This window comes from Gigantopelta aegis, chromosome 5, assembly GCF_016097555.1.
Source record: "Gigantopelta aegis isolate Gae_Host chromosome 5, Gae_host_genome, whole genome shotgun sequence".
Taxonomy (NCBI): domain Eukaryota; kingdom Metazoa; phylum Mollusca; class Gastropoda; order Neomphalida; family Peltospiridae; genus Gigantopelta; species Gigantopelta aegis.
In genome coordinates, this window is record NC_054703.1 from 19482979 (window position 1) to 19509761 (window position 26783).

Sequence of the window (26783 nt, forward strand, 5' to 3'; positions counted from 1 at the left end):
ACAAATTCATTCGTTATTTTAATTTGGCAAGTTAAGTTGGCAACAATAGATGATTTATTCTAAAATGCTTAAATAAAATAAAAACAAAATAATGTAGCTATAATTACAAATAGATAATCAAGTCTCGAGTATGGTTTCAGTATTTAAGCATATAGAATAGATAGTCAAATCTCCAGAATATTTTCAGTATTTCAGCATATAGAGTAGATGGTCAACTCTCGAGTATGTTTTTAATATTTAAGCATATAGAGTAGATAGTCAAATCTCGAGTATGGTTTTAATATTTAAGCATATAGAGTAGATAGTCAAATCTCGAGTATGGTTTTAATATTTAAGCATATAGAGTAGATGGTCAACTCTCGAGTATGTTTTTAATATTTAAGCATATAGAGTAGATAGTCAACTCTCGAGTATGTTTTTAATATTTAAGCATATAGAGTAGATAGTCAAATCTCGAGTATGGTTTCAATATTTAAGCATATAGAGTAGATAGTCAAATCTCCAGAATATTTTCAGTATTTCAGCATATAGAGTAGATGGTCAACTCTCGAGTATGTTTTTAATATTTAAGCATATAGAGTAGATGGTCAACTCTCGAGTATGTTTTCAATATTTAAGCATATAGAGTAGATGGTCAACTCTCGAGTATGTTTTCAATATTTAAGCATATAGAGTAGATGGTCAACTCTCGAGTATGTTTTTAATATTTAAGCATATAGAGTAGATAGTCAAATCTCGAGTATGTTTTTAATATTTAAGCATATAGAGTAGATAGTCAAATCTCGAGTATGTTTTTAATATTTAAGCATATAGAGTAGATGGTCAAATCTCGAGTATGGTTTCAATATTTAAGCATATAGAGTAGATAGTCAAATCTCCAGAATATTTTCAGTATTTCAGCATATAGAGTAGATGGTCAACTCTCGAGTATGTTTTTAATATTTAAGCATATAGAGTAGATAGTCAAATCTCGAGTATGGTTTCAATATTTAAGCATATAGAGTAGATAGTCAAATCTCCAGAATATTTTCAGTATTTAAGCATATAGAGTAGATGGTCAACTCTCGAGTATGTTTTTAATATTTAAGCATATAGAGTAGATAGTCAAATCTCGAGTATGTTTTTAATATTTAAGCATATAGAGTAGATGGTCAACTCTCGAGTATGTTTTTAATATTTAAGCATATAGAGTAGATAGTCAAATCTCGAGTATGTTTTTAATATTTAAGCATATTAGAACTGACCATCAGACTGTCTTTTCTTCTCCTCTCACGCCATTTATCATGTCATTTAAACGACGTTTTAGTGAACTTGACACTATCATTGCGGAATTCCGTAGAACGTGCTTAGAAAGTCTTCAAACAAACGTCTAAATTGAACAACTGTTTCAGTAATATATACAGTTATCACTGTAGTGGCATAGTCGCCGGACGAGGGGGTGAGGTGGGGGCAGGATGTACCACCCCAACTCTTAAAAATGATGCACACCCTTCCCCAGTTAAAAGAAGAAATTAATATATAATTGACATTAAAGTTGCTGCCATCTTCCACCCACAATGAGTGTATAGTACCTTTTAGTTGTTTAGTGTCAAAAACTAAATAACCTCGTAACAATTGAAAAATGTTATCCAAAATATCATTACTTTTATTTTCGAAATGTTAGGAAATGGCATTTGAGGTCGTTTAAAGATAACTATTTTACAAAAGATTATGCCAATGCACACCGTAAATAGCTCATGCTTTTCTTTTCTTTTTTCTTCTTTTTTTTTTTTTTGGGGGGGGGGGGGTAAGCTTCTATATGAATTTAACAGTGTATATTTTGTTATTACATGTACATCAGTAGAGAACATGTCGCTGACTTCGACTGTGTTGACTATACTGGTATATGAAAGACCGTGGTATGTGCTATCCTGTCTATGGGACGATGCATATAAAAGATCCCTTGTTACCAATGGAAACATGTAGCGGGTTTCCTTTCTAAGACTATATTTTAGAATTACCAAATGTATGATATCCAATAGCTGATGATTAATATACTAAAAGGCAAAAGTTATTGTGACATGGATTGTTTGGAGTAATAAATTTGTGAATGGATTTATGGATGTAAATCAGAGAAAATGTGCATGAAACAGCTCGAAGAAATGTAACCAAGCAGTTGTTGCAGTCATTGCATGCTTTGTGCAAGAAACATGGTGTATTCGGGAGAAATCCTGTCCAGTGTTCACCATAAAAGGCCAGACATTCAGTCGCAAATCATTGCCACTTCAGAAGTCCAGAAGTCAGAAAAACACCGTTAGTGAACTGTTTGATGCAATTTCATCTCAGTGAAAATGACAGATGGCGAGTCATAGGGATGCTTCAATCTGGGACCTCGCAGCGTGACGTTACACGTCAATTTAACGTCTACAGAAACACCATATGGCACTTATGGCAACGATATCAACAAAACAACCAGGTCAGGGACCGTTTCCGTAGCGGCCGACCATCCGTGACAACCCCTCGCCAAGACACATGGATCCGAACCACGCATCCTTCCTCAGGTCTGGAATGGCATTCCCAGGAACTTTCTCCAGCGTTTAGTGGCCTCAATGAGACGACGGTGCCAGGCCTGTATCAATGTTCAAGGTGGACATACTCGCTACTGAATGTGTGAACTTCGCTCTGGTCCCCCTCTAGTGATGTGGCTCATTTGCATTTGGCAGGTTCGTGGACTATTGCTTGTTTCCATACCTTCGGACATTTCTCTTTCCATGTCATAACGTTTCATACACAGCAGTAAAACTTCATCAATTATCTTTGTCTTTTGTGTGTCACAATAACTTTTGCCTTTTATTATAAATCAATGTGTTCTAGAGATGTCATTAAACAAAACAAACTTTAACTTTGGTTGTACTGGTTGAGACGAGAAAGAGCCAAGTGGGGACACCGAGAAGGTACGACCCTAGGACAGAGACAAAGACAAGGATAAGGGATAAGGACATATGATTAATAAGCCCGAGTCGAGAGCTAGACGGACATTAATACGGTTTGATTGAACACATATTTTACTGCATATAATATACACATGCATATATACACAAAAGGACTGGGCACAAGTTATCCAACTTAGAGGCCCTCTCCAAATTACAAACATTAAATTGTACAATAATGGCGACTGCAATTTTCAATAAATAAATCAATCAATCGATTAAAGTAAACCTTTGTGAAAACGATTGAATAAACTGAAAGGACAGAAAAGGAAACGAAAAGAAATAGAAGTAATCGATGGCTTAATAATATTCGTTATTAACATTTTGTCTTCTTAAACACCCCAACTGGTAAATAATAACAATATAATTAGTAAACAGTAACAGCAAATAAATAAATTCCGTACCATGAAATAACGTTTTCTTAGTCAAATCGTTGTGTCTGTTTTATGTATTTGTGAACATGCTCAAATATTTGTTTATTGGTATCATCATTAAACGTGTCTCGACCGTTCAATAATCAATTGAAGATTAATTGGTTCAAAACTGTTTAGAGATGTTTAAAATGTGTCTTTGCTGGTTATAAAACTGACTTTCAAAGAAATAATAATGAGTGCTTTCAGAGTAATGTCCACAATTACACGAGGGATCCAAGTAAGACCACAACGATATAGATCTGCATTTAAGGTACTACAGGCATGACCTAATCTGGTTTGTAAAATATTTTATTTTCGATTTCCGCATAAATGGAATGAGGGAACTTTATAAACATCCGGTGCTACCGCTTTTTTAAAAGGAAGCAAGGAAATGTTTTATTTAACGACGCACTCAACACATTTTATGTACGGTTATGTATGGCATCAGACATATGGTTAGGGACCGGTAGACTAAGATTCCCGTTCTAATACAATAACAATTTTTTGAAATTTGACGCTAAATACCGTTACATCGACAATTCTCGAGTTCGCCGATAACAAACAATTTACATAGTAACTACTAATACACATACTACATGAAGAAACCCGACAGTACCCCCTTGCAATAATGTTCCGGTTAAATACATAGATGCCGACGGGTTTCTTCCAGGTGTGTGTGTATTATTGGTGAATAAGCGAAATATTTGTTATCGGTGAACTCGAAAATAATCGATGTAAAGGTATTTAGGTGATTTGATGAAAAATTTAGATTGGTTCGCCGAACTTGAAATTTGGTTGATTTGATTTAGTTGATCTATGGGTAGCTCGTTCCTACGACCCAAGCTCTACCCTTCTTTTAGTTCTTATAGTTAGGTCGTTGTCTGATAGCTGAAGATATCTAGTCTTTGTTCAACTCAACTTCTACCCTTCTTTTATTTGTTATATTTAGGTCATTATCGGATAGCTGAAGATGTCTAGTCTTTGTACATCCCAAGCTCTACCCTTCTTTTATTTGTTATATTTAGGTCATTATCGGACAGCTGAAGATGTCTAGTCTTTGTACAACCCAAGCTCTACCCTTCTTTTATTTCTTATATTTAGGTCATTATCGGATAGCTGAAGATGTCTAGTCTTTGTACAACCCAAGCTCTACCCTTCTTTTATTTCTTATATTTAGGTCATTATCGGATAGCTGAAGATGTCTAGACTTTGTATGACCCAAGCTCTACCCTACTTTTATTTCTTATGCTTAGGTCATTACTGGACAACTGAAGATGTTTGGACTTGTTACTCTCGTTGTACTGGTCACCGTGTTCGACCTGTCTGTAGGGGAATCCCCGCCATTCAACGCCACAATAGAGGAGGTACAGTGGATGATCGGTATGTGAGAGGTTCCATCACACCAAATCAATTCCTACTGCCGATAATGTTAACGTTTACAAATAAAACTGATATAAGCAGCGTATCAACACACACAAACAGAACACCAATAAAAAGTGTGCCACCTCACATTTAATCTACCTGCAAAAAAATTAGGTTTTGGGGTGTCACGTGCCATTTAAGAGATTTAATTAATGTTTTATTAGCAACCGTCATTTTTGCTGAAAATTGCAGTTCCATTTTGGGGGGTAATCATGAAACATCTGGTGTATACTGCATAACAACTGTATAACAAATAAAAGTGTATTTATTTATTGCCAATGGATAATAACATTTGCACAAATAGTCAATGTCACATATTACTACCAATCACCTAACTGGAGGCGGCCTATTGCAATGTTGCGATTCGGCAGGTTTAGTCTTGGCATCTTGTAACTTGTCTACTTCGAAATGGAAATGAGGCATCACTACTCCAATATTTTCCCCGAGTTTCACGTGCATTCGCCAAAATCTGACCATTTCACGCCGATTTCCTGCAATTGTCGCACAACGTGCTACAACGTAAGTTAAATTTGTTTTAGGGTGCATTTGGGCATGCTGTCCCATTCCAGGAACATTAACAAACATGGTCATTCAGCAACATTGTTAAAAAAACCCTATATTTTGTAAAATCAAACACTTTTCTTGACCTATCACCTATGCGGGTTTTTTTTGACAGAGTATGTATATATATATGAGTGTGTGTGTGTGTGTGTGTGTGTGTGTGTGTGTGTGTGTGTGTGTTTGTGTTTGTGGTGCGAGTGTGCCCCCCCCCCCACACACACACACTTTTTGGCACTTTCCTTCGTTCGTGACACATCAACTAAACCTGGCCGGTGTACACCCATTTTACACCAAAAACCACTACTTTTGCTTTGGCTGGAATTACCACTAAAACGTCTTCGATGTCAACAAGTTACACATGTTAGCAAACTACAAGGTCTCCCATGTCAACTTCAGTCGAATAGGTGCCATTTCAAAGCTGTCTGCCATGAAATAATCACAGTCAAACAGCAGACTACTTGCGCGGGTATATTTCCGGTTTTGTGAAATGGGAAGATAACTGTAATCTGAGGCCTATCACCCACACATTCATAAGGAATAAAAATAGTTAAAAGTTAAACTTTGTTTTGTTTAACGACACCACATTCAATGGCGTAGCCAGCATAAGGCAGATGAGGCGATTGCCTCGTCTGGATTATCCCCAGATTTATTTTATTTTTCCCAAGACACTGATATTTATTTTACAGGTCTGGGTTTTGCTCGGCGTTTTGTCCTCTCTGGCTACGCCCCAGACATTAATTTATTAATAATCATCCATTGCATGTAAACCATATGGTAATAAGACATAGTCTTCGAGAGAAAACCCACTACATTTTAACATTCGAATTTCCATCCGAATTTTCTCAGTGGGATTTGTAAGACTTTAGCATTCGAATTTCCACCGAATATGTTAACGTCAGTACCGCCTGACAAGTATTTATTTTGCTGATTTTGTGTTATTCTGTGAACTGAAAATGATTGACAATATATGCCACACCAAAACGTATCTCGACACCATATGCTGCCACTGTTAATAATTCATAAGCATGTATCCATTTACCTTTCTCGAACGAATACTAGGGCGGCCACAGCGTTTCACTAGGGATGGGTGTAACATTAAAATGGGGAAGAGAGAGAGAGAGAGAGAGAGAGAGAGAGAGAGAGAGAGAGAGAGAGAGAGAGAGAGAGAGAGAGAGAGAGAGAGAGAGAGTGTGTGTGTGACAGAGAGAGAGAGAGAGAGAGAGAGAGAGAGAGAGAGAGAGAGAGAGAGAGAGAGAGAGAGAGAGAGAGAGGGAGGGAGGGGGGGAGGGAGAGAGAGAGAGAGGGAGGGAGAGAGAGAGTGTGTGTGTGTGTGTCAGAGAGAGAGAGAGAGAGAGAGAGAGAGAGAGAGAGAGAGAGGGGGGCGCGAGAGAGAGAGAGAGATGGAGGGAGGGAGGGGAAGAAAGCCAGTCGACGTCACGTAAGCTACTTCTACCAACCTTAGCCGTAAACATGACAGATACATACCATAATTATTGGTGTACCAGACGAGCATCAGCGTACGAGACAGGAGCAAAACCTCGAATTCGGACAAAAACCATAGAGATATTCGGGGAAAATGTGGCCTTTTTACCATGTATTTCCATAATTATAACCGCAAAATTAGTTGTAATCCACGTACAAAAGCGTAGTGATTCTTTTGCAATCCTGTTTAGCTGTTTGATAGTAACGCTAATATAAATTAATCTTGTTATCCAGATTCGGGCATTTTCGTTTAATTCGGCGGAAAACCATCTTCCCACCCCATCCTACCCCCACCCCATCCTACCCCCACCCCATCCCCACACACCCACCCACCCCGTACAAAAATTGGAGCCCATACGTTTGAGATGAGGGACGCTGGCTGTGACAAAGCAAACCCTGAGGGCGTTGAAGATGAATCGATCGTGAGACCCATCGAACCTCAGGCGAGTGCTCTATCACAGACCAACCCTCATCTCGGGAACGATAAACCTGCAAAACCAACGACCTAATTAAACCTGCAGTTTTGAGTGTATATAGATATTCCAATATAAAAGTTGAAATTTGTATTCAAGAGAGAAAGCACTTGCGAACAATTTGACTGGATTTCATCTTATCCCGTCACATTCATTTAACGTAGTCGCAGAAACCAGTCTTGCGAGCGGCCACAAACGCTCGGCCTCATGAAAGTAAAATTTTGTTTTCTTTAATCGTCTGCTATTGGATGTCAAACATTTGGTAATTTTAGTTTACATAATGTCTTCGAACGGAAACCCGCTACATTTTGTTATTAGTAGCAAGGGATATTTTATATGTACCATTCCACAGACATGACAACACATACCACGGCCTTTGATATACCAGTCGTGGTGCACTCTCTGAAAGAAAATAACCCAATGGGCCCACCGACAGGGATCGATCCTAGACCGACTGCGCACCAGGCGAGCTTCTCTACCTCTGGGCTACGTCCCGCCCCTCGGCCTCTTGAACATGTCTAAGATTGCAACTTTAACATTCGCAGATAATTTAGAGCGGTCGCTATGGGGACCATGGGCAAAACACAGTAGCTGCAGCAAATCGTGTGGCGGCGGAACGCAGGTTCGAACCCGAGTAGTTACATGCCAGCCTGTGAATGATTCCGCTATAGGACCCATGTGTCTAGGACCAAAGACTGACACTGAGACGTCGGAATGCAACACACAAACGTGTGCAGGTACTTCGTATTAAATTTAAATTACCATAAAAATCCTTAAACAGAAGCCTAGACTTCTTCTCTTTTTTTTCGCGTTTCTCTAAGACCAAGGCTCTAATCGAGGCAGGTCTCTATACAAGGCAGGCTCCTATTTTTTTTTTTATGCAAACTATGTTAACATAGCCTTAGTGTAACATCTTCTGATGTAACCTTGCACACCTAGCTTCTTCTGTCCTGTTATTCTCACTATGTTTTTATATTAGCTTTTTACGTCAGGCAACGGAAGTGAGGAGTATACTGTGGCCATTCACCTGACAAAGCTACAGTACCAGAGATGGCCTTTATGTAAGGCAAGTCTCTATAATCGAGGCTGGCTTCTATTCAAGGCAGGCCTCTATGGTTTTCGTGATGCTCTGAGACCCGGTCTCTGTAATCGCGGTCTCTATAATCGAGGCAGGCTTCTGTTCAAGGCAGGCATCTATGGTTTTCGTAATGCTGTGAGACCCGGTCTCTATAATCGAGGCTGGCTTCTATTCAAGACAGGCCTCTATGATTTTCGTGATACTGTGAGACCCGGTCTCTATAATCGAGGCAGGCTTCTATTCAAGGCAGGCCTCTATGGTTTTCGTGATGCTGTGAGACCCGGTCTCTATAATCGAGGCTGGCTTCTATTCAAGGCAGGCCTCTATGGTTTTCGTGATGCTGTGAGACCCGGTCTCTATAATCGAGGCTGGCTTCTATTCAAGGCAGGCCTCTATGGTTTTCGTGATGCTGTGAGACCCGGTCTCTATAATCTAGGCTGGCTTCTATTCAAGGCAGGCTTCTATGGTTTTTGTGATGCTCTGAGACCCGGTCTCTATTCAAGGCAGGCCTCTATGGTTTTCGTGATGCTGTGAGACCCGGTCTCTATAATCGAGGCTGGCTTCTATTCAAAGCATGCCTCTATGGTTTTCGTGATGCAGTGAGACCCGGTCTCTATAATCTAGGCTGGCTTCTACTCAAGGCAGGCCTCAATGGTTTTTGTGATGCTCTGAGACCCGGTCTCTATTCAAGGCAGTCCTCTATGGTGTTCGTGATGCTCTGAGACCCGATCTCTATTCAAGGCAGGCCTCTATGTTTTTTGTGATGCTGTGAGACCTGGTCTATATTCAAGGCAGGCTTCTATTCAAGGCAGGCCTCTATGGTTTTCGTGATGCTCTGAGATCCGGTCTCTATAATCTATGGTTTTTGTGATGCTGTGGGACCCGGTCTGTATAATCGAGGCTGGCTTCTATTCAAGGCAGGCCTCTATGTTTTTCGTGATGCTGTGAGACCCGGTCTCTATAATCGAGGCTGGCTTCTGTTCAAGGCAGGCCTCTATGGTTTTCGTGATGCTGTCAGACCCGGTCTCTGTAATCGCGGTCTCTATAATCGAGGCAGGCTTCTATTCAAGGCATGCCTCTATGATTTTCGTGATGCTGTGAGACCCGGTCTCTATAATCGAGGCTGGCTTCTATTCAAGGCAGGCCTCTATGGTTTTCGTGATGCTGTCAGACCCGGTCTCTGTAATCGCGGTCTCTATAATCGAGGCAGGCTTCTATTCAAGGCAGGCCTCTATGTTTTTCGTGATGCTGTGAGACCCGGTCTCTATAATCGAGACTGGCTTCTATTCAAGGCAGGCCTCTATGTTTTTCGTGATGCTGTGAGACCCGGTCTCTATAATCGAGGCTGGCTTCTGTTCAAGGCATGCCTCTATGATTTTCGTGATGCTGTGAGACCCGGTCTCTATAATCGAGGCTGGCTTCTATTCAAGGCAGGCCTCTATGGTTTTCGTGATGCTGTGTGACCCGGTCTCTGTAATCGCGGTCTCTATAATCGAGGCAGGCTTCTATTCAAGGCAGGCCTCTATGTTTTTCGTGATGCTGTAAGACCCGGTCTCTATAATCGAGACTGGCTTCTATTCAAGGCAGGCCTCTATGGTTTTCGTGATGCTGTGAGACCCGGTCTCTATTCAAGGCAGGCTTCTATTCAAAGCAGGCCTCTATGGTTTTCGTGATGCTCTGAGATCCGGTCTCTATAATCTATGGTTTTCGTGATGCTGTGGGACCCGGTCTGTATAATCGAGGCTGGCTTCTATTCAAGGCAGGCCTCTATGTTTTTCGTCATGCTGTGAGACCCGGTCTCTATAATCGAGGCTGCCTTCTATTCAAGGCAGGCCTCTATGTTTTTCGTCATGCTGTGAGACCCGGTCTCTATAATCGAGCCTGGCTTCAATTCAAAGCAGACCTCTGTGGTTTTCCTGATCCTGTGAGACCCGGTCTCTATAATCGAGGCAGGCTTCTATTCAAGGCAGGCCTCTATGATTTTCGTGATGCTGTGAGACCCGGTCTCTATAATCGAGGCTGGCTTCTATTCAAGGCAGGCCTCTATGGTTTTCGTGATGCTGTGAGACCCGGTCTCTGTAATCGCGGTCTCTATAATCGAGGCAGGCTTCTGTTCAAGGGAGGCCTGTATTGTTTTCGTAATGCTGTGAGACCCGGTCTCTATAATCCAGGCTGGCTTCTATTCATCTGAGGCCTCTATGGTTTTCGTGATGCTGTGAGACCCGGTCTCTCTAATCGAGGCATGCTTCTATTCAAGGAAGGCCTCTATGGTTTTCGTGATGCAGTGAGACCCGGTCTCTATAATCGAGGCTGGCTTCTATTCATGGCAGGCCTCTATGGTTTTCGTGATGCTGTGAGACCCGGTCTCTATAATCGAGGCTGGCTTCTATTCAAGGCAGGCCTCTATGGTTTTCGTGATGCAGTGAGACCCGGTCTCTATAATCGAGGCTGGCTTCTATTCATGGCAGGCCTCTATGGTTTTCGTGATGCTGTGAGACCCGGTCTCTATAATCGAGGCTGGCTTCTATTCATGGCAGGCCACTATGGTTTTCGTGATGCTGTGAGACCCGGTCTCTATAATCGAGGCTGGCTTCTATTCATGGCAGGCCTCTATGGTTTTCGTGATGCTGTGAGACACGGTCTCTATTCAAGGCAGGCCTCTATGGTTTTTGTGATGCTGTGAGACCCGGTCTCTATTCAAGGCAGGCTTCTATTCAAGGCAGGCCTCTATGTTTTTCGAGATGCTGTGAGACCCGGTCTCTATAATCGAGACTGGCTTCTATTCAAGGCAGGCCTCTATGGTTTTCGTGATGCTGTGAGACCCGGTCTCTATTCAAGGCAGGCTTCTATTCAAGGCAGGCCTCTATGGTTTTCGTGATGCTCTGAGACCCGGTCTCTATAATCGAGAATTGCTTCTATTCAAGGCAGGCCGCTATGGTTTTTGTGATGCTGTGAGATCCGGTCTCTATAATCGAGGCAGACTTCTATTCAAGGCAGGCCTCTATGGTTTTCGTGATGCTGTGAGACCCGGTCTCTATAATCGAGGCTGGCTTCTATTCAAGGCAAGCCTCTATGGTTTTCGTGATGCTGTGAGACCCGGTCTCTATAATCGAGGCTGGCTTCTGTTCAAGGCATGCCTCTATGCTTTTCGTGAAGCTGTGAGACCCGGTCTCTATAATCGAGGCTGGCTTCTATTCAAGGCAGGCCTCTATGGTTTTCGTGATGCAGTGAGACCCGGTCTCTATAATCGAGGCTGGTTTCTTTTCAAGGGAGGCCTCTATGGTTTTCGTGATGCAGTGAGACCTGGTCTCTACAATCGAGGCTGGCTTCTATTCAAGGCAGGCCTCTATGGTTTTCGTGATGCTGTGAGACCCGGTCTCTATAATCGAGGCTGGCTTCTATTCAAGGCAGGCTTTTATGGTTTTTGTGATGCTCTGAGACCCGGTCTCTATTCAAGGCAGGCCTCTATGGTTTTCGTGATGCTCTGAGACCCGGTCTCTATTCAAGGCAGGCCTCTATGGTTTTCGTGATGCTGTGAGACCCGGTCTCTATTCAAGGCAGGCTTCTATTCAAGGCAGACCTCTATGTTTTTCGAGATGCTGTGAGACCCGGTCTCTATAATCGAGACTGGCTTCTATTCAAGGCAGGCCTCTATGGTTTTCGTGATGCTCTGAGACCCGGTCTCTATTCAAGGCAGGCCTCTATGGTTTTCGTGATGCTGTGAGACCCGGTCTCTATTCAAGGCAGGCTTCTATTCAAGGCAGACCTCTATGTTTTTCGAGATGCTGTGAGACCCGGTCTCTATAATCGAGACTGGCTTCTATTCAAGGCAGGCCTCTATGGTTTTCGTGATGCTGTGAGACCCGGTCTCTATTCAAGGCAGGCCTCTATGGTTTTCGTGATGCTGTGAGACCCGGTCTCTATTCAAGGCAGGCTTCTATTCAAGGCAGACTTCTATGGTTTTCGTGATGCTCTGAGACCCGGTCTCTATAATCGAGACTGGCTTCTATTCAAGGCAGGCCTCTATGGTTTTCGTGATGCTGTGAGACTCGACCACTAATCGAGGCAGGCTTTTATTCAAGGATTACGGTATTCGTTAACACTTTATGGATTACGCTTAAAACAAGTTTAGGCAACCCATTTCTCTTCTTTCCCACCGCGAATGACGTCTCAAATTTAATGCCCGAACGAATCATTTGTTTCTCAAATTTGACTTGCTCGAACGTTTCGCATATCTATCACTATTATGAATTTTCGTGGGGTTTTATTTAATTTTTTTATTTAAGGCAAATTTTGAAATACTAATCGTTCATTTGTTTCAATTTCCTGTAATAAACCAAAGGAAAATTTAAAAGCTTTGAAGTATTTTACTTACATTCCGTTTCTTTATTGTCGTGAAATGAACCAATTTTGACTGTGTTGCTTTGTAGAAAATAAAAGGGAGGGACGTAGCCCAGTGGTAAAGCGCTCGCTCGATGCGCGATCGGTCTGGGATCGAACACCATCGGTTGGCCCATTGGGCTATTTCTTTTTCTCGTTCCAGCCAGTACACCACGACTGGTATATCAAAGGCCGTGGTATGTACTACCCTGTCTTTGGGATGGTGCATATAACAGATCCCTTGCTGCTAATCGAAAAGAGTAGCCCATGAAGTGGCGACAGCAGGTTTCCTCTCTCAATATGTGTGGTCCTTGACCATATGTCTGACGCCATATAACCGTAAATAAAATGTGTTGAGTGCATCGTTAAATAAAACATTTCTTTCTTTGTAGAAAATAAAGATTACGTCACGGAAACTCTGAATTGTGATTTTGATAAAGACCTCTGTTCGTGGCAACAGTCAACAGACGACGACGAAGATTGGGTCCGCTCTGATACACCCACCCCTACTGCCAGGACTGGTCCTGGCTTTGGCCATACTGGAGGTTAGCTTTGTTTCTTACTTCGACTAACAGCGCGGTTTGAGACACTAAATAGCGAAAAAGCGAAAAGTAGTCCGTGTTTTAGACCTAGAAGATGAAATAGAAATTCACCTGTGAAAAGTTGAAAACGTCCAAAAAGGGAGATGTATGTACGATTATCTCATCTGCTATTGAGCTCGTGATGGTGTTTGTTTTATGTCCATAATGCTCTAAATTACACATAAGCGTACGAGACAGAGGGAACAAAACCTCAAATTCGGACAAAAATTATAAATATTCGGGAAAAATATGCTAATCTGAGACTTTTTTACCTTGTATTTCCATCATTCTACCCTCAAACTTAGCTGTAATCCATGTACAAATGTGTAGTGATTCGTTTGCAACCCTATATAGCTGTTTGATTGTAATGCTAATATGAATAAATGTTATTATCCAGAATCGGGAATTATCGTTTAATTCGGGCAAAAACCAGCCTGCATCCCCCACCCCTAAAAAAATGGGAGTCCGTGTGTCTATGAAATAACAGAGGTCCCAATTTTTCACACACCAACCAGAATCCGAGTAACTTTATTAACGTGCCTGTGTCTAATAAAGGTTCACGCACGTTCATCCCATTTCCAGTCTTTGTCAGTGCCAGTGGTTGGAGGTGGGGGTGGGGATGAGTGGGTGGGTGATGGTGTGGGGTGATACATACATATTTTGATCCACGATGTGAACCTATTGATGTGAATAATTTGAAAATCAACCTTCTCTTATTCGCTGATGATTTGGTGCTTCTGTCCCCTTCAGCGCCAGTGCTCCAAAGTACGCTGAATGCTGTCAACTAATACTTTGTGTAATGATCTTCCCGTTAATGTTGAAAAATCTAACATTATTGTCTTCAATAAGCATAAAACGAACACAGATCACCTTAAATTTACCTTAGGGTCCTCCAAAAGTAACATCTCTAATGACTACACATATTTGGGTATCACTATAGACAGCCATGGTAAATTCAACATTGGTGTAAAGTATTTAAAAAACACAGGACTTAAATCTTTAAATCACTTATTAAAATTCATTCTCAAACACAATCCACATATCAATATTTGCACTAAACTATTCAATACATTAATTAAACCAGTGTTGTTACATGGGAGTAAAATTTGGGGACCACATGTTTGTAACACAAGTTATTTTACTGTTGATGTAGAAAAAGTCCACATAAAATTCTGTAAATGGATTTTGGGGGTCAGTAAATATACCTGTAATGCTGCAGCATTAGCAGAATTAGGAAGATTGCCACTGACGTATGATATAATTATTAATGCCTTTAAATATGTATTACATATCCAGACTTCAAAAAACCCACTGTTAACTGCGGCGTGTATTGATAGTTCAAAGTCAGCTCAGAATAACAAACCGTCGTGGGTAGCTAAACTTATTAATGCTGAAAACCTAACTGGAATTCATACACATCTATCTTCAACTCCAGAGTTACCGACTGCATGCACTTTAGGTGAAATCGTAATTAAATGCGAGCAGTCCTTTTTGCAGTATATTACGACACAGCTAACATCAAACATACATTCTAACAAATATGGTAATAAAATGCGCACATATATGTCATTTAAACAATTTCCAGTTTAGTTGAAACCTATTTGTTACATATACAGAACTTCACATACGTTGTTTTCGCTTCTTATATATTGCACAAGTTTAGTTTGCATAAGAATATATACCACGAGATCGCGTAGCGGTAGAGTGCTATGTTCTTTCGCAAAATAAACGAGTTTTATTTGATTGTTTACTGGCCTCGGTGGTGTCGTGGTTAAGGCATCGAATATAAAGCTGGTCGGTACAAGGTTCGCAGCGAGTTTTATTTGATTGTTTACTGGCCTCGGTGGTGTCGTGGTTAAGGCATCGAATATAAAGCTGGTCGGTACAAGGTTCGCAGCGAGTTTTATTTGATTGTTTACTGGCCTCGGTGGTGTCGTGGTTAAGGCATCGAATATAAAGCTGGTCGGTACAAGGTTCGCAGCGAGTTTTATTTGATTGTTTACTGGCCTCGGTGGTGTCGTGGTTAAGGCATCGAATATAAAGCTGGTCGGTACAAGGTTCGCAGCGAGTTTTATTTGATTGTTTACTGGCCTCGGTGGTGTCGTGGTTAAGGCATCGAATATAAAGCTGGTCGGTACAAGGTTCGCAGCGAGTTTTATTTGATTGTTTACTGGCCTCGGTGGTGTCGTGGTTAAGGCATCGAATATAAAGCTGGTCGGTACAAGGTTCGCAGCGAGTTTTATTTGATTGTTTACTGGCCTCGGTGGTGTCGTGGTTAAGGCATCGAATATAAAGCTGGTCGGTACAAGGTTCGCAGCGAGTTTTATTCACTCAGTGGGTAGGTGTAAGACATCTACATCTGCTTGTTTCTCACTAACCACTAATCTACTGTCCTGGATAGACAGCCCATATAGCTGAGGTGTATACCCAAGATAGCGTGCTTGAACATTAATTAGATACAAGCATGAAAATAAGTTGAAATGAAAAGAATGAAAATGAACTAATTTTTCAAATTACTTTTCTCCCCCACCAGCTGGTTGGTTCATGTACTTTGAGGCGTCCTATCCAGTACAAGAAGGAGACGTTGCCAGACTGGAGTCAGCGGAAATTACATTCCAATCCGACTTGTGTCTGCAGTTCTTCTACCATATGTACGGTCTATCGACCGGGTCGCTACGCATAAAAACAACGGTATGTGTTCATGTTTTTGGTTTGAACCTGGTCATTATTTGTCATGTCAACTATGTCAGACTAACACGGCAACAAAACATAACATGGTGGCAGCGGTGAGATATCACTGGGCTCAATCACATGTCGAGGTAGCGCTCAGGCGCTTCATACGCCTGTACATATAAACCCATAATATTACAATATGTATGTTAAAGTTAAAGTTTGTTTTGTATAACGACACCACTAGAGCACATTGATTAATTAATTATCGGCTATTGGATGACAAACAATTGGCACCCACTACATTGTTTTCCATTAGTACCAAGGGACATTTTATATGCTAAAATCTCGTTCCCATGGTGTGTGTGTGTGTGTGTGTGTGTGTGTGTGTGTGTGTGTGTGTATGTGTATGTGTGTGTATACATACATATATACATACATACATACATACATACATACATACATATATGTCTGTCCGTACGTTCATCCGTCCACCCACAACCCACACATTCATCCATCCAACAATGTATCCATCCGTCCCGTCCTGTTTGGCAGTCTTGACGGGTGTTACCGGTGTTGTACGATATGCTCATGTCTGGCAGTCTTGACGGGTGTTACCGGTGTTGCAGGATATGTTCATGTCTGGCAGTCTTGACGAGTGTTACCGGTGTTGTACGATATGCTCATGTTTGGAAGTCTTGACGGGTGTTACCGATGTTGCACGATATGCTCATCTTTGACAGTCTTGACGGGTGTTACCGGTGTTGCACGATATGCTCATGTTTGGCAGTCTTGACGGGTGTTACCGGTGTTGTACGATATGCTCCTGTTTGGCAGTCTTGACGGGTGTTACCGGTGTTGCAGGATATGCTCATGTTTTGCAGTCTTGACGGGTGTTACCGGTGTTGCACGATATGCTCATGGTTGGCAGTCTTGACGGGTGTTACCGGTGTTGCACGATATGCTCATGTTTGGCAGTCTTGACGGTTGTTACCGGTGTTGCAGGATATGCTCATGTTTGGCAGTCTTGACGGGTGTTACCGGTGTTGTACGATATGCTCATGTTTGGCAGTCTTGACGGGTGTTACCGGTGTTGCACGATATGCTCATGTTTGTCTGTCTTGACGGGTGTTACCGGTGTTGCACGATATGCTCATGTTTGGCAGTCTTGACGGGTGTTACCGGTGTTGCACGATATGCTCATGTTTGGCAGTCTTGACGGGTGTTACCGGTGTTGCACGATATGCTCCTGTCTGGCAGTCTTGACGGGTGTTACCGGTGTTGCACGATATGCTAATGTTTGGCAGTCTTGACGGGTGTTACCGGTGTTGCACAATATGCTCATGTTTGGCAGTCTTCACGGGTGTTACCAATGTTGCAGGATATGCTCCTGTTTGGCAGTCTTGACGGGTGTTACCGGTGTTGCACGATATAGACATGTTTGGCGAACACCTGATATTATCACCGTTTTCACAGTGATTCGTGAGTGCTAGTTTTAATTTTGTAAACTAGTCTGGGATTGGCAGTCCTCTTTTTGGCTCTGACTGGAGGATGAAATATCCAGCAAAGGATATCCTCTGGAGTAGGTGTCTTATAAACGAGGCACTAAAGATAGAAATTCATGGAATCAACCACTATTTTCCAATGCTCATTGGACTTTGCATTGTGCAAAGATACGACCTTGATTACGTATTATGGTTTTGTCGTTCAGATTTAGTTTATCTTTATACCCTTCAACCATCCATCCATCCGTTCGTCCATGCATGGATCTACTCACACAAACCAACCCACCCGATCATTGATCGAACATAAGTATCCATCAATCCGTTCATCCTTCTCTCGATCCGTTCGTCCATCTACGTGCTTTCATACTTATTTATAACCCTCTAGGACCTAACTCACAAAACTCTCTTAGGCTCGTTATAAGCTTAAGTCGTTTTGCACCACACTGTAAGGCGGCGGAGATGCGAGAGTTTAGTGATTTCGAACCAAGCTGTCAGTGTTAAGGTTACACACCATTATTAATTTTAATGGTTTTTAATGACGACTGGCAAATATGTCCGTAACGTTTATTTGTCGGATCCGATTGTCACACGCTTCGAAAAAGCACTGTTAACGACGGGGCAATGATTCCCATATTATGACGTCATATTGGGAAAGACCCTGTATTAGAAAATTGTAGTTTTCTAGTCTCGGTGCTGGGATAAACAATGGCTGGGGTTACCATTTAACTGTGAAGACTCACAATTAGCACCATATGAGGTTCTCTGACAGGTCAAACACGTGACCTTATCAGACCTGATTACTTTATATACTTGCATGTTTTATGTACTCCTGTGGTAGGCCTATACAAAACATCTATTTAAAATCAGTTTTCACTAAGTCTTTGGCGTTAAGTTGTATGGCGATTTTGAGAGTTGTCCTCCGTAATCCTGGCTTTTACGGACACTATTTCACATATACACCGGTGGCACCTAAGTCTGCGCAGCTAAGCATTTGTGTTATATTTTAAAGTTAAAATCTTTCTTTAAAAATATTTGTTTCACCGCCACAGTACAATGGAACAACAAACGTGTTACTACTGAAAGTTATTTTAATTTTTTTTAAACTCAAGTAATGAGCGCATTTTAGTGCCCCCCCCCCCGTATTTACTGGCCTGCATGACGGCACATAAGTGCGCCGCAAACATTAAAACAACCACTTCTGTCGCTAATATTCACACAAAGGAACAGGTAATTGATCCGACTTTTTATAAGTTCTAGATAACAAACACTTCCTATTATAGTCTGTTTCAGGAAAATTTAGATTATGCAAATGAGATAAATATAAATGGTGTTCCATGCTCTTTAGTTTGAACAACGGAAAATGACAATATAAAAAGAGGCCAATGTCAAAATATATGATCATTATTCTACAAAAGTTGTCTGTTATTAACTGTGTAAATGTGTTCGTTAGAAATATAGGACAATCAATGATATTTTTGAAACAGACTATAGCTAAAAATAGGCAGTGTAAGCTTGATAGTCTTCACAGCCATATTGGTTGTGTTGTGTCCATTTCTGAGGGAAATTCAAAGTATGCTTGGATGTTTACGTTAACAGATAAAATAAAACATTGATTTCATTTATGTATTCATAACTTACAATAAGGTATGTATAGAAGCTTCTATGTAAATGTGTGTAAATTAATACACAAGGCTGATCAGCGGTGACAGACGTGTTGACAGGTGATACAAAAACACGTTGATCAAGGCTGGCAAAAGTATATTGTTTTGTGCATTACTTTTTTTTTTTTTTTTTTTTAATCAAATTGTTATCTACCAGTTTTATACATATGTTCACGATCAAGATGTCTTATTTTAACAGTTTTTTTATGAATTAAATTAACATTGTTTGTTTGTTTACAAACATACCGTAACATTAATTTTGTTTCAAGACGTAATGTAACGTAATTAAAATGCGCAGACTTTTGTGCCGCGCAGACAAATGTGACGTCAGTGATGTGTCATTGTCAGATCCGTTTAACTCATCTAATAAACGGATCAGTTTACGGACATTATGTGTGTTGCTAGCTTTAGGTCGTGGGTCTGTTGCAAGCGCACAGACACGTACAGACTCGTGCGCGTTACGGACACACAAACTATGGAATCGCGGTCTAACTTGCTATTTTCAATCAGTCATTCCAACTTATTTCCGTACTCATATCCAATGATCAGCTGTCTGGGCTCTGTCCATGGCACTGACATAGTGGTTAGTTGTTAGTCAGAGGAAAATCGGTGTAGTTGGTCTCTGTGTGCGAACCGGTACCGGGCTGCGAATTAAATACCTACAAGCCTTATGTCCGATGGCTTAAAGTCGACACTACTATCGAGACCAGTGTTATTTTCAGACGAAAGGCGTGCCATCAATCCTGTGGCAGAGGTCAGGGCTTAACGAGAACATGTGGAAGATGGCTACAGTGACCTTGCCCGATTCTACAGAGCCGTACAGGGTGATCATCGAGGGAGTGAGAGGAGACGGGCCACGTGGTGACATCGCCTTCGACGACATCACTGCGACTCGTGGGAGCTGTTAGTAAGTGGGGGTGGTGACATCGCCTTCGACGACATCACTGCGACTCGCGGAGGTGCTAGTAAGTGGGGGTGGTGACATCGCCTTCGACGACATCACTGCGACTCGCGGGGGTGCTAGTAAGTGGGGGTGGTGACATCGTCTTCGACCACATCACTGCGACTCGCGGGGGTACTAGTAAGTGGAGGGTGACATCGCCTTCGACCACATCACTGCGACTCGCGGGGGTGCTAGTAAGTGGAGGGTGACATCGCCTTCGACCACATCACTGCGACTCGCGGGGGTGCTAGTAAGTGGAGGGTGACATCGCCTTCGACCACATCACTGCGACTCGCGGGGGTGCTAGTACGTAGAGGGTGACATCGCCTTCGACCACATTACTGCGACTCGCGGGGGGTGCTAGTAAGTGGGGGTGGTGACATCGCCTTCGACCACATCACTGCGACTCGCGGGGGGTGCTAGTAAGTGGAGGGTGACATCGCCTTCGACGACATCACTGCGACTCGCGGGGGGTGCTAGTAAGTGGGGGTGGTGACATCGCCTTCGACGACATCACTGCGACTCGCGGGGGTGCTAGTAAGTGGGGGTGGTGACATCGCCTTCGACGACATCACTGCGACTCGCGGGGGTGCTAGTAAGTGGGGGGGTGACATCGCCTTCGACGACATCACTGCGACTCGCGGGGGTGCTAGTAAGTGGGGGTGGTGACATCGCCTTCGACGACATCACTGCGACTCGCGGGGGGTGCTAGTAAGACGGGGTGTTGACATTGGACTTCGACGACATCACTGCGACTCGCGGAGGTGCTAGTAAGTGGGGGTGATATCGACTTCGACGACATAACTGCGACTCGCGAGGGTGCTAGTAAGTGGGGGTGGTGACATCGGCTTCGACGACATCACTGCGACTCGCGAGAGTGCTAGTAAGTGGGGGTGGTGACATAGCCTTCAACGACATTACTGCGAAACTTGCAACTTCTAGCTTTAAAAATTCATTTCTGTACACCCATGTCCAGTGTTTCCTTGGGTGTCACCACTAGAGCACATTGATTCCGATTAGCATCAAGGGATCTTTTATTTGCGCTTCCCACAGGCAGGATAGCATAAACCATGGCCTTTGTTGAACCAGTTATGGATCACTGGTCGGTGCAAGTGGTTTACACCTACCCATTGAGCCTTGTGGAGCACTCACTCAGGGTTTGGAGTCGGTATATTAAAAATCCCATGCCTTGACTGGGATCCGAACCCAGTACCTACCAGTCTGTAGACCGATGGCCTACCACGACGCCACCGAGGCCGGTACCATTAGTAGCAAGACATATTTTCTGTACACTATCCCCACAGACAGGATACCACGGCTTTTGATATACAAGTAGTGAGTCACTGGCCGGAACAAGAAATAGCCCATTGGGCCAATGACGTGGATCGATCGCGCATAAGGCGAACGTTTTACCACTGAGCTACGCCCTGCCCACTGAGTGCCCAATGGTGACAGTAAATACTCGTAGCCCAGTGGTAAAGCGTTCACCCGATGCGTGGTCGGTCTGGGATCGATGCCCGACGATGGACCCATTGGGTTATTTCTCGTTCCAGGCAGTGCACCACGATATATATCAAAAATATATCAAAGGCTGTGGTATATGCTATCCTTTCTGTGGGATGGTGCATATAAAAGAGTCCTTGCTTGCTACTAATGAAAAAATACAGCGGGTTTCCTCTTTAAGACTACACGTATATATTAAAATTACCAAATGTTTGATATCCAATAAACAAAGATAAATAAATCAATGTGTTCTAGCGGTGTCGTTGAACAACAAAAGGTGTTTTTTATCTCTCTGCATCTGGCCGTACATATTTCTATAGCAACTCAAACTCACTTCATTTCCTAATTTTTATTTATCCGAACGTCTGAAATTATTTGAAGGTAAAATCCAATGTCGGTTGCTACAAACATTAGGACAACCAGAGACACATTTGATATGTACAGTCTCTGATATTCTCAGGGCCGTAGCTACCAGGGGTGGGGTGGGGGAGTATACGGTTATTGATATTGACGTTTTAGGTATGTAACTTCCCTGAAATGGCTGCAAAATGGTATTTCAGAGCTTTTAGATTTCACAATTTCCGGGGAGGGGGGGGGGGAGGGGGGAGTAAGGGTTATTTTAACCCGGACCCCCTATTGTTTTACGCCTCCCATGCTCGTTCGTTCTAAGAATTGATCTGGCTTCACCACCACCACCCCCCCCCCCCCAAAAAAAAAAAAAATAATAATAATAATACTAATACAAATGTATCCAAGTTACTGCCCTGATTCTTAACAAGAAACAAATGTTTCCAAGTTACTGCCCTGATTCTTAACAAGAAACAAATGTATCCAAGTTACTACCCTGATTCTTAACAAGAAACAAATGTTTCCAAGTTACTGCCCTGATTCTTAACAAGAAACAAATGTATCCAAGTTACTGCCCTGATTCTTAACAAGAAACAAATGTATCCAAGTTACTGCCCTGATTCTTAACAAGAAACAAATGTATCCAAGTTACTGCCCTGATTCTTAACAAGAAACAAATGTTTCCAAGTTACTGCCCTGATTCTTAACAAGAAACAAATGTATCCAAGTTACTGCCCTGATTCTTAACAAGAAACAAATGTTTTTCTGTTGGTTGGAAACATGTTACAATAGCAGGAGTTGTGTCTTCAACAATTAATTAATATCGACATGAAATTATTACAGCTTTTGTCGACAAGACTAGTATAGAGGGGGCCTAGTAAGTACAACAACTAAGACAGTTTTTTTAGAAGCTATAAAATATGATTGTAGTAATATCTCTATTGTTTTACGCCTCCCATGATTGTAGTAATATCTCTATTGTTTTCTTTAGGACGCCGACTTGCCATCACAGAAGAAGCACATCTTGACTAACAAATTGAATTAAACATTTTAAAACAAATACTACATGTTCTATTTGTAATGTGTACATCCCCAATCTAATCAAAAATTAGCTCCACTATTACATGTGGATCTAACAGCAGCCCGTTGGGGCTCATGTCCAGTTGACCTTTCATTCGATGAATCAAAACCTTACTTGCAAAATCATGCCAGTGATTTGAAAATAATTTGAAAATATTCGGGTTTATGCCGAGGGTGTACGAAATGATTCGAGTGAATTACGAAGCATGCCGGAAACTAATTGCAATATAAACTTTTATATCAAATTCGTTTCAAGACGAAAAAAACCCGTGATGGTATAGCCATAAAATCTGTTTATACTAGTATACAATCCAGAGTTTATTACTGCACTTTTCCCCCTGTTTTCTCAATGTTGAAATAGACAAACAAGTTCGCCTATTGCATAAATAGTCTCGCCCGATATTTTTAGAATTTGCATGCTCTCGAATAACGCTATAAAAGGCGAAGTGTAATTGGTTGATATTTAAATTGTTATTTATAGATGAAATGTCACCTGAAAATGCGAGTCCACGCAATGCTGTTAGATCTACTGGTAGACTCGGTAGAGCTAATTTTAATCAGATTGGTACCTCCCATGACGCTCGAGTGATCCGATGTCAGGTCAGATTATATACGTTTTAACGTGCACATTCAGAACAAGCTGTTGTAGCACACGCCTGTCATAGGTTTTAACGTGCACATTCAGAACAAGCTGTTGGAGCACACGCCTGTCATGGGCACAGTTGTCGACTTTCGCCGGCTCCTCCGTCCAGGACAGGAAAGGATTTGGGGGGATGGGGTCGCCCGCGTTTCATGTGCATGGTAACAAAAGAACCCCGACCAGGGTCGGTAGCAGGCGAGGGTTAGTTTTTGGTGCTATATAATTTGCAAATATCCTGTAGGATTAAAGTCAAATAGCAATAGTCCATGGGCCAGATACCGAACCACCACCACCACCACCACCCTCCCCTTAGGGATTTTTGGAGACAAGTATTTTTAGATACTTCATTATATATGAACTTAATATATGCTTATCTGCAGCAAAAGTGTTGGTGGAATAAAACAAATCTTGTGTCCCATAAATTCTATATGAAAAACCCCAAATAAAAGGCTAACATTGATGGTGTTCATCCTATACTACAAGTTAATATTAATAAACCAAATAACAATACAATATGTGGTATGGATCATGATATACTCATCGGCAAAAGTTAAGCAATGCCTGAAATGCATTATTTTCTATATTTACACATACTTTGGGCTGCTTGAACCTTTTATTATTAAAAATAGCACTTTATTTAATATATTGAGGCAACATTATTCAAGTATGGTTCAGTATATCTTCCTATACTATATTCAACAAAATTAATTATGGGCCAAAATATATTTTAGCATTTTCCTTTAAATATGGGGGAAATACAACTTCCTTTGAAAGTTGTCTGCATTGTGGCATGTTCTTAAAGTTAATGGTGTCAATAACAATTTAGAGGGAACACAATGGCAAATAACATTCTGATCAAATGTGTAACAAATCCTAGCCTAATGCTCATTTCAATATTTTTCATAAATATGTAAAATATCCAGTGTTTTTGTGTGGATCACCAGTCAAATTTTACTGAAACAATGTTTAGAAGTTATGTATATGACCCATACTAGCTAAAATAATATGACGGTAACAAAGAATTATATATTATAATATAAGAAAGTTTGCTAGCCCTTAATTAATTTTGTTGAGTATACATGTATGTGTTTCAATATTATGGAGATGTCCCTCTTTAGTAAACACCAGTGTTAAACATTTAAACATCGGTTTTGTGTACATACCGTAATTTCTTTTACATTACATGTACAATTCATCTATCTCACATATGTTCATCTTATACCAGTCTGTGTTTGTAATATTTTTAGATTTTCTTTTATATTTACATTGTGCTTAACTTATGCTCCTGTGTATATACATGTAATTAGTATCTACATCGAATATTGTCATTACCACTAGAAAGGGTTTGACTTCCTTTTATATTCCTTTGTATTTTCATGCAATTAAAATATGTCTGTCATGTTCACAATTTCTGGTATTCTCCTTCTCCAGACTGCTCTGGTTCAGTATATCCATCAGCTCTCATGGTATCATATCACCATTTCATCTCTAGTGTTCCTTCTGACATTTCTCAGCCATATGACCATTTGGTTGGGGAATAGCCTGGACTGCTTGATATGACTGATACCAAATGACAACTTGGCAATTTGTTCTCTTTATATGCAGGGTGTCACGTACTAAAGATTATGAAAAAGATAACTCAATAAAAAGGAAAATAGTATATATTTAATACAAGAAAAGACTACATACATACATACATACATACATACATACACAGAGAATCCAACTGCAGGAGTCCAACCTAGAGAATCCAACCTTGTGAATCCAACCGCAGGAGTCCAACCTTGGGAATCCAACCTTGAGAATCCAACCACAGGAGTCCAACCTCGAGAATAACCGCAGGAGTCCAACCTTGGGAATCCAACCGCAGGAGTCCAACCTCGAGAATCCAACCTTGGTAATCCAACCTTGGGAATCCAACCACAGGAGTCCAACCTTGGGAATCCAACCTCGAGAATCCAACCGCAGGAGTCCAACCTCGAGAATCCAACCTTGGGAATTCAACCGCAGGAGTCCAACCTTGGGAATCCAACCGCAGGAGTCCAACCTTGGGAATCCAACCTCGAGAATCCAACCGCAGGAGTCCAACCTAGAGAATCCAACCGCAGAAGTCCAACCTTGGGAATCCAACCTCGAGAATCCAACTTCTGGAATCCAACCTCGGGAATCCAACCTCGATAATCCAACCTCGGAATCAACCTAAGGAATCCAATCACATGAGACCACTCACATAAATCCAATCCAACCTCAGGATTATACACCTAGGAAACCCGCTGTAACAATACATTTTTTATTTGTTTTTACGTTTCGGGCACTACCGGTCAATTCGCCAGTTGCCCCATTTATTTATCATTGCTACCTATTTAAAATTAACTAGGTTCTCCTTGAATATTACCCTAGACACTTCCCATTTCCATAGAAAATGCCCTAGAGGATGGATCTGTAGAATTTCATAAACTTTCTATGTTTAGTTTCAGAATTGTGTTACTGTAAACGAGTATGGTGTAGTTATACTGTGTACCATATATATACTCTGTCAAAAAAGAAACGCATAGGCGAAATATTCATGGAATTATCTCTTTACTACAAAGTGGCATAATTTCGTTATTTATGATCTTATCACAGCCAAATTTGACATGAGTATGTGACAATTTTCTTGCTATGGACTGACGGCAGTGGAGGCGTTTTCGTCACCAAACAGCGTCACACGAGGGCTCTCACATCAGTATCTTGTGTGGCCACCAGCAGCAGGAATCACTGCGCGACATCTCCTTGGCATAGATTGAATGAGTCTCGGAATCCGGGAAATTTCTGCTTTCATACATTGGAAGCTATAGCTATGCACCGTCCAATATATTGTAATAAACAGTATACTACAATGATGCCATTCATGGTCAGCACGTTTTCAATGGTGTTGTCTACGAAAAAGTCCATTAACAAGGATAAAATAGTGGCATACACCATTTTACATTGCCAATTATTTAGTAAAGTCATGTTAATTACGATTATACTGCGTCGGACAAATGAATAAAGACCACAGACAAGAAAATCGATGCCGGCATGTTATGGGCTAC

At 41.6% G+C, this 26783-nt stretch overlaps 1 protein-coding gene across 3 annotated transcripts in view; it reads left to right on the top strand.

Annotated features, from left to right (window-relative positions):
* LOC121373393 (MAM domain-containing glycosylphosphatidylinositol anchor protein 2-like) overlaps positions 1 to 23049 on the top strand; it is a 23509-nt gene extending 460 nt beyond the window's left edge. Inside the window, exons 1-7 of one of the 3 annotated variants that reach the window (XM_041500030.1) lie at positions 3579 to 3653; positions 4636 to 4762; positions 7866 to 8057; positions 13171 to 13323; positions 15893 to 16050; positions 19918 to 20102; positions 22981 to 23049. In XM_041500030.1, the coding sequence (XP_041355964.1) occupies positions 3594 to 3653; positions 4636 to 4762; positions 7866 to 8057; positions 13171 to 13323; positions 15893 to 16050; positions 19918 to 20102; position 22981 (876 nt within the window). In that variant the 5' untranslated portion in view covers positions 3579 to 3593 and the 3' untranslated portion in view covers positions 22982 to 23049. Of the gene's footprint in view, positions 1 to 3578; positions 3654 to 4635; positions 4763 to 7865; positions 8058 to 13170; positions 13324 to 15892; positions 16051 to 19917; positions 20103 to 22980 lie in introns of those variants that run through there. The other 2 variants (XM_041500031.1, XM_041500033.1) reach the window with 2 other exon arrangements.
* Positions 23050 to 26783: the final 3734 nt, after the last annotated feature.